The sequence below is a fragment of the Bos indicus x Bos taurus genome, chromosome 7 (assembly GCF_003369695.1).
Source record: "Bos indicus x Bos taurus breed Angus x Brahman F1 hybrid chromosome 7, Bos_hybrid_MaternalHap_v2.0, whole genome shotgun sequence".
Taxonomy (NCBI): Eukaryota; Metazoa; Chordata; class Mammalia; order Artiodactyla; family Bovidae; genus Bos; species Bos indicus x Bos taurus.
Window position 1 is genome coordinate 70,364,181 of NC_040082.1, and position 8,916 is coordinate 70,373,096.

At 42.5% G+C, this 8,916-nt stretch overlaps 1 protein-coding gene across 1 annotated transcript; it reads left to right on the top strand.

The window, feature by feature from the left end:
• Window positions 1-951, top strand: LOC113896315 (olfactory receptor 56-like). Its single transcript, XM_027548548.1, has one exon. The coding sequence runs from the start codon at window positions 1-3 to the stop codon at window positions 949-951; it is 951 nt and encodes a 316-aa protein (XP_027404349.1).
• Window positions 952-8,916: the final 7,965 nt, after the last annotated feature.

Below are 8,916 nucleotides of genomic sequence, written 5' to 3' on the forward strand. Positions count from 1 at the left end.
ATGGTCTTGGTGAAAAATCAGACTCTCATGTCCCATTTCATCCTTCTGGGCCTCTTCAACCACACACCACTGCACCTCCTCCTCTTCTCCATCATCATGGCCATGTTTCTGGTGGCCCTTTCTGGCAACGGGCTCATGATCCTCCTCATCAACACTGACTCCCGTCTCCACAGCCCCATGTACTTCTTCCTCAGCTGGCTGTCAGTCATGGATCTCATGCTCATCTCCACCATTGTACCACGGATGGCCATCGACTGTCTTATGGGCCATGGCTCCATCTCCTTCACAGGCTGTGGGCTCCAGATCCTGTTCTTTGTCACCCTCCTGGGGGATGAGTGCTTCCTGCTGGCTTTCATGGCCTATGATCGCTATGTGGCCATCAGCAACCCACTGAGGTACTCAGTGGTCATGAGTCGCCGTGTCTGCTGGCTCATGGTGGCATTGTGTTGGCTTTCTGGTCTGGTGGATGGGTTAATTCAGGCCATCTATACCCTGAGCTTTCCCTACTGTGGCTCTCAGGAGATCGACCACTTCTTCTGTGACATCCCCGCAGTGCTTAAGCTGGCCTGTGCTGACACTTCTCTCTATCAGACGATGATCTATGTGTGCTGTGTCATTATGCTACTCCTGCCCTTCTCTGTCATCTCTGTCTCCTATCTGCTGATCTTTGTAACTGTGCTCCGCATGCATTCTGCTGAAGGTCGGAAAAAGGCCTTTGCTACCTGTTCCTCCCACATGGCAGTCGTCTCTCTCTTCTATGGGGCTGCCATGATTGCTTACATGCGGCCCCAGACCTACCACTCCTCCAAGCAGGACAAGGTGGTCTCAGCCTTCTATACCATGATTACCCCTATGCTCAACCCACTCATCTACAGTCTGAGGAACAAGGAAGTGGCTGGTGCTCTCAAGAAATTCCTGGGGAGGTGTCTATGTGGTGGGAGACAGGAATAACTTGGCACTGCCACTGCATATATAGCTCTGGGCCCTGGGAACCTGGCTTACTCAAATGTAGTTTGATTGAAGGAGGTACGAATATGTCCTGCTGTTGCTGCTGCTACTGCTGCTAAGTCGCTTCAGTCGTGTCCGACTCTGTACAACCCCATAGACAGTGGCCCACCAGGCTCCCCCATCCCTGGGATTCTCCAGGCAAGAATACTGGAGTGGGTTGCCGAATATGTCCTACTGAAAATTAAAGTTAGTTTCTGACCAGAAATAACCAGATTAGCACATCAATTCAATCTATCCTATCCATGCTGAGTATGGGCAATGTGGGAGGAAGTCCGAGCCTCTATGATTACATAGTACAGAAGACACAGACCCTTAATCCCTCAGCTGCTGGGAGACTGGGCATGAGACCACTCTTAGCTGTGTCCCTTCAAGAATTACAGAAGGCTGAGGAGACTGCCCAAGTTCATGGTTCTCCTTGGTGTGCTGCCTGAATCTCATGACTTATCAGTGTGGATGGGGTACACATATCTGGCTGCTGAGTGCCAAAGAATGGATGCTTTTGAACTGTGGTGCTAGAGAAGACTCTTGAGAGTCCCTCAGACAGCAAGGAGATCAAACCAGTCAATCCTAAAGGAAATCAACCCTGAATATTTATTGGAAGGATTGATGCTGAAGCTGAAGCTCCAATGCTTTGGCCACCTGATGCAAACAGCTGATTCACTGGAAAAGACTCTGATGCTGGCAAAGATCGAGGGCAGGAGGAGAAGGAGGCAAGAGAGGATGAGATGGTTGGATGTCATCACTGACTCAATGGACATGAATTTGAGCGAACTTTCGGAGGGAGTGGACAGAGAAGCCTGGTGTGCTACAGTCCATGGAGTCACAAAGAATCAGACATACTGACTGAGCAGCAACAGTGTTTCCAGACACTTGCCTATTTCTTCTAGGTTGTCCAATTTGATGGCATATAATTGTTCATAGTGTTCTCATGGTATTTCTAACTTTCTAAAGTATAAGTTTTTATTTTTCCTTTTTTGTTTCTTATTGTGTTTGAGTCCTCTCTCTTTTCTTTTGGGGAGCCTGGCCAGAGGTTTGTTGATATTGTTTACCCTTTCAAAATACTACCTCTTGGCTTTATTGATTTTTATAGTTTTAAAATCTCTGTTTATTTCCTCTATGATCTTCATTATGTCTTTCCTTCTGTTAAGTTTGGGCTTTGTTTGTTCTTTTTCTAATTCTTTTTGGTGGTAATTTAGGTTGTTCATTTAAGATGTTTATTTTTTCAGGAAGGCCTGTATTGCTAGGAATTTCCTACTTAGAACTATTTTTGCTGCATCTAATAGATTTTGTAGATTTGTGTTTTCGTTGTCATTTGTCTGAAGATATTTTAAATTTTCCTCCTTGATTTCATCATTTACCCATGGATATTTTTAGTAGCATTTTGTTTAGTCTCCATGTGTTGTATTATTTCATTTAGGATCTCTATTGCCTTATTGATTTTCTGTCTGGAAGGTCTGTTCATTGATGTCAGTGGGCTGTTAAAATCTCCTGCTATTATTGTGTTGCTGTCAGTTTCTCACTTTATGTCTGCTAGTGCTTGTTTTATGTATTTAGGTGCTCCTTTATTAGGTGCATATATGTTAATGAGTATAATATTCTCTTTTTGTATTGAGCCTTTTTTTTTTTTTAGTACATGGTGTCCTTGTTTATCATTCTTTATGGCCTTTGTTTTAAAGTCTATTTTGTCTGATGAGTATTGCTAACCCCACTTTCTTGTCATATCTGTTTGCATGAAATATCTTTTTTCATCCTCTTACTTTCAATCCAAATGTGTCCTTCATCCTAAAGTGGGGCCTCTTATTGTAAAAGCATTTTGTAAGTTTTTGTTTCATTGTCCAATTTGCCACCCTATGTCTTTTGATTGGAGGGTTTAGTCCATTGACATTTAAGGTAATTATGGAAAATATGTATTTATTGCCATTTTAAATCTTGTTTTCCAGTTGATTTTGTATTTCTCCTTTTTTTTCTTTTGTGGTTTGATGTCTTTCTTTTGTTTTTGCTTGAGTTCTCTTTGGTTTTTGTGATCCTATCATATGTTTTTGACTTGTGGTTATTCTGGTTTTCAAGTATGTTAACTCACTACTATATCTACTTGCTTTATGCAGGTAGTCTGTATAAACTCAAACACATTCTAAAACATAATCTATGTTTTTTTACTCTCCTTTTCCACATTTTAAAATTTTTATGTACTCTTTTACATCTTCATGGTTATCCTTTTGCTGTTCATTATTGTTACAATTGCTTTCCATTTTTGATTTTTAAAAATCTATGTACTGGCTTATTTAAACAATTTTCTTTCTTAATGTGATTTTTTTTTCTTTCCTATAGATTCTTGCTAATTTTTTATTTAGAGAAGATCTTTCAATATTTCTTTAAGGATAGGTTTATATTGGTGTATTCTTTTAATTTTTGCTTGCCTGGGAAATTCTTTATCTCTCCTGTTCTAAATAGTAATCTTGCCAGGTAGAGTATCCTAGCTAAATGGTAATCTTGCCAGGTAGAGTATCCTAGCTAAATGGTAATCTTGCCGGGTAGAGTATCCTAGGTTGTAGGTATTTCCCTTTCAGAACTTTGAGTATATTTTGCCACTTCTTTCTGGTCTACAAGGTCTCTGTAGAGAAATCAGCTTATAGTTTTGGTGGGGTTCCCTTGTAACTAACTCTTGCTTTTCTCTTGCTACCATCAGAATCCTCTTTAACTTTTGCCGTTTCAATTAGAATGTTTTGATGTGGGTCTGTTTGGATTCACCTTGTTTGAGATCCTCCATTTTTCTTGTACCTGAGTATCTGATTCATTCTTTAGGTTTGGGAAGTTTTCAACCATAATTTCTTCAAATGCAGTTTCAATCCTGTTCTCTTTCTTCTCTTTCTGGGATACCTATTATGTGTAGATTGACTTGCTTTATGTTATCCCACAGATCTCCTATGTTGCTTTCTTCATCTTTTTTTTTTTTTTTTTAATTTGTGTATCTACTGTTCTGGTTAGGTGATTTCCATTAATCAATCTTCCAGATGACTTAATTTTCCTCTGTGTTATGTAATTTACTATTTATTGCCTTTAGCGTAGCTTTCATCCAGAAAACTAGTTTTCTAATTTTTTTTGGAGGGGCCCACATACTTCATAGTATGTGGGATCTTAGTTTCCTGGCCAGGGATTGAACCTGCACCCTCTACATTGGAAGCACAGAGTCTTAACCACCAAACCACTAGGGAAACACCAGTTTTCTAATTTTGATTGGCTCCTTTTTTTAATTTTAATTTTTAATTTTTATTTATTTATTTTTAATATAAATTTATTTAATTGGAGGCTAATTACTTTACAATATTGCATTGGTTTTTCCATATATTGACATGAATCTGCCACAGGTGTACATGTGTTCCCCATCCTGAACCCCTCTCCCACCTCCCTCCCCATCCCATCCCTCTGGGTCATCCCAGTGCACCAGTCCCGAGCACCCTGTATCATGCATCGAACCTGGACTGGTGATTCGTTTCACATATGATAATATACATGTTTCAATGCTATTCTCCCAAATCATCATCCCCCCCACCCCCCACAGAGTCTAAAAGACTGTTCTATACATCTGTGTCTCTTTTGCTGTCTCGCATACAGGTTTATCGTTACCATCTTTCTAAATTCCATATATATGCGTTCGTATACTGTATTGGTGTTATTCTTTCTGGCTTACTTCACTCTGTATAATAAGCTCCAGTTTCATCCACCTCTGATTCCCTGGTGGCTCAGATGGTAAAGCATCTGCCTGCAATGTGGGAGACCCAGGTTTGATCTTTGGGTCGGGAAGATGCCCTGGAGAGGGAAATGGCAACACACTCCAGTACTCCTGCCTGGAAAATCACATGGACCGAGGAGCCTGGTAGGCTATAGTCCATGGGGTCGCAAAGAGTCGGACACGACTGAGCAACTTCACTCACTCCCTTCATCCACCTCATTAGAACTGATTCAAATGTATTTTTTTAATGGCTGAGTAATACTCCATTGCGTATAATTTATAGTTTCTTGTTGTTTGTTATTGATAACCTTTCTTAATGTCTTTAGTATTTTTATTACCTCCTTTTTGAGTTCAGGGTCTAGTAGACTGGAGAGGTCTGTTTCAGTTTTTGTTCTTTCAAGGGAATTCTCTTATTCTTTTAATCTGGAATGGCTCCTCTGCTTCTTTATTTTACTTGTATTTCTCTGACTCTTTGAATTTAGGAGAAACAGTTATCTACTCTGGCCTTAAAGGATTGTTTTTATGTGGGATCAACCATGTGTAGCCTGTGTTAGTCTAAAATTTTTGGTGTGAGGGCTGTTTTTTAGTATGGATGCCTATCTGTCTTTCCTCAGTGCGTGCAGGCCTTCATCCTCTTGATGCCATGCATGCATGCTCAGTCGTTTCAGTCATGTTGGATTCTTTGTGATCACATTGACTGTAGCCCGCCAGGCTTCTCTATCCACAGGATTCTCCAGGCAACTATACAGGAGTAGGTTGCCATTCCCTTCTCCAGGAGCATCCTTTTGATAGGGTTGTGACTGACGTGGAAATTGGCCCCTACACTGGATGTTGAGTGGGGCTTCCTCTTTGCTCTGTGGTTGTCACAGCCCTGTTGGGGTTGGATCTACCCCCCAGTTGTTGGAGTAGAAGCTCCTTGATCCAGTTCTAAGGTGCAGTGTAAGGTAGGTGGGACTTGAGCACTTTAACTGAGAGAAGAGCCATGGAATACTGCTCTGCAGGAGCTACCCACCAGATAGTTCACCCTACGGCATTGCCTGTCACATTTTGTGTGTGCTCACAAGCATACTGTTGTTGCCACTGCCCTCAGCCCCATCTCAACCACGGGAATGCTGGCAAGCAGCCTGCGTGTTCCTTAGGTGCTGTGTCTACAAAGTCACCGGTGATCTGCCAAAGTTAGGCACCAGGAAAATATTCTTGCATATGGACTTGCCATAGGAGCTATAGAATCAGCCCAGATGCCTGCCCCAACCTCCACATGCATGCACATACAAAACTCACCACTGCTAATGTCAGATCGGCTCCAGCCACAGGAGCTCTTGCTTGGAGGTTCTGCAAGTGCCTAGCTTACAAAGCTGCTGGCAGCATAAATCCATCAAAGTTTCATGGCTGCCAAAACATGGCTCAAATTTAAGCCCTGCCTCTGAAGGAGGGAAATCTGCAGGTGCATTCCCAGAGCTTGTAGAGGCAGAGCCATGCTTGCTGTGAGCACACTGGGAATGAGGCTGATATGATGGGACCCTGCACCTCTCTTCATGTACATGTTAACAGTGAGGCTTCTATGGTAGATCAGAGCACATCCGCAGTTGTGGCCAGGACCACACTCTTGAGCTGAGTAGTGCAGCAAGGTGGCCAGGACCATCTACACTGGTGCCGTATGTTCTATCTGCCACAAGCCAGCTGCTACACTGTCCTCTGAGCCTCTGAAACTCCCTATCTGTTCTAGCTGAACTAGCCAGTGAAGGGGGTTCCTAGGGTGAAGGATCCTTTCTTCTTTCAAAGCCCCCCTTCACAAGCTTCATCTAGATTCCCTTTAATCCCACCCAGTACATGGTTACCTTTCTTGCAATTTTGGTTGTATGAGACCTTCTGCCAGTGTTCAGTGGGTACTCTGTGAATTGTCCCACACATAGATGTAATTTATGCATTTGTGGGAGGGGTTGGACTCCACATCCTTCTTTTTTTTAATTGGAGAGTAATTGCTTTACAATGATGTGTTGGTTTCTGCCATACAATAATGTGCCTCCTCTGTGTCTCATATCTGAGCTTCCAAGCAGAGCTGGAGTGTTCACTTGGCAGGGCAGCCCACTGGAGTAGTCATGAGAAATTGGCCAGCCACTCATGCAGTTGTCAATCTGCCTTCTCTGCCATAATTATATATTTATCCCCTCCCTCTGGAGCCTCCCTCCTGCCTCCCATCCACATCCTTCTATTTTGCCATCTTGATCTCTCTCCTCTCTTTCTCTTGTAGTTGAAAAATACCATCTTCTCCTTTTGCATCACTTTCTTTGTTTCTATGAAATTAGGTAAAACAGTTACCTATTGCAATCTTGAAGTGATGTCCTTGTGTGGGAGCATCCCTATGCAGTATGCCCCATGACTTTGGTAGGAGAGCTGGATTCGACAGGAACAGAATTCACATTTTTCCTCAGGCAGTTTTCGTCTTGGTAGGAGGCTGGTATGGAGATCATGGGGCCAGGGCCTGAGCTAGGTGTGTTTCAGAGCTTCCCATCTTCTCAGTGGTTGTCACTTCCCTATCAGAGTTGGAGGCAGGTATGAAGTTGCTACAGCAGAAACTCTGAAGGCTGGGCCTAAGCTGACTTCTTTTCTTTTTAGTGGTGCTCTCAACCCTCCCAGCACAGAATCCTTTCCCCAGAGGTTAGTAGTGCTGGGGCCAGAGTAGCTGATGTTGTCTGGAGCATGGGCTGTGATAGTCCATCTGGGGTCAGAGATATGAGTGCTTCTGATGCCCTGCTGGAGTAAGCACCTGTATTCACTGCCCCTACCTTGTTCACACAGCATTTTGGGTCTGAGCCTCATTTGTCTCTCACAGCTGGCTCTTCCCTTGGACTCTGCTGCTCTTGCCCTGGTGTTGAGCTGCTCCTCCAAGTACGTGAGGCCTGTATGGACTCTTGGTATAAGTAGGGGCACAAGCTGTGGTGGTATGGTTGCTAGGAGAGACCAGAGCTGCTGCTGATGAGCTGCCTATGTAAGTGCTGGTAATGGCTACCCCTGTTCTGCTCAGATGCCCCTTAGGGTCTGAGCCTCCTCTGTGTCTCATACCTGAGCTTCCAAGCAGAGCTGGAGTGTTGGCAGGGCAGCCCACTAGAGTAGTCATGGGAAATTGGCCAGCCACTCATGCAGTTGTCCATCTGCCTTCTCTGCCCTGCTTAGGGAGCGTGTGCACTCCTCCTGAGCCAAGCCCAAACTTCCCACAGACTTCCTATTAGTCCCACTGGCCCTCCAACCCACCAAAGGGGCTCATCTTCCCTCTGTCGGTGCTCAGGGCTGGTACACCCAAATCTGGTTCGAATCTCACTACCACAGGAGGATCTCCACCCTGTAATCTCCCTTTTCCTCTAAGTCCCCTTCCAGGTTCACAGGCCAGATTGGACTGATTCTCTTCCCTTCCTAGCTGATTTTCTGTGGATCATCTTACAACCTTGGTTGTGCAGAATTCTTTCTGCCAGTCTCCAGTTACTTTTCAGTGAGAACAGTTCCACATGTAGATGTATTTTTGATATTTTCATTGGGGTTCTCTTTCCTCCTATTCCAACATCTTCACCTTCTCCTCTGTAACAGTTTTTTTTTAAACTATACTGTTCTGATATCAGTATTTCCACTCCAGTTTTTTCTTGATAAATTTGCATGGAATGTTATTTTTCCATTAAAAAAATTTTAATCTATGTCTTTGAATCTAAGTGAATCTCTTAAAGATAGCATAGTTGGATCATGTTTTATTCTGCCAATATTTGCTTTAAATAAGAGAGTTTAATTCATTGAAATTTAAAGTAATTACTGGTGTGGACAGACTTACTTCTGCCATTTTGATATTTTCTATATGTCTTACAGATGTTTAGTTTCTCATTTCTTCCATTACTGTCTTTTGTATATAATTTATTTTTTGTTAGTGTACTGTTTTGATTCTCTCCTTGTTTCCTTTTGTGTATATTGTACATAAATTTATTTCTCAATTGCCATAGGACTTATAATTCATATCTTAAATTTACAATAATCTAGTTTGATTTATTGTAACTTTGTTTTTATTATATATAAACCCCTGCCCCCTACATTGCTCTGTCTCTCTTTATTTTGCTGTTGTCACAAATGTTACATCTTTACACATTGTTTAGCACAGGTTTATAATCTTCCTTAATATACTTTTATTTTATTTTTTC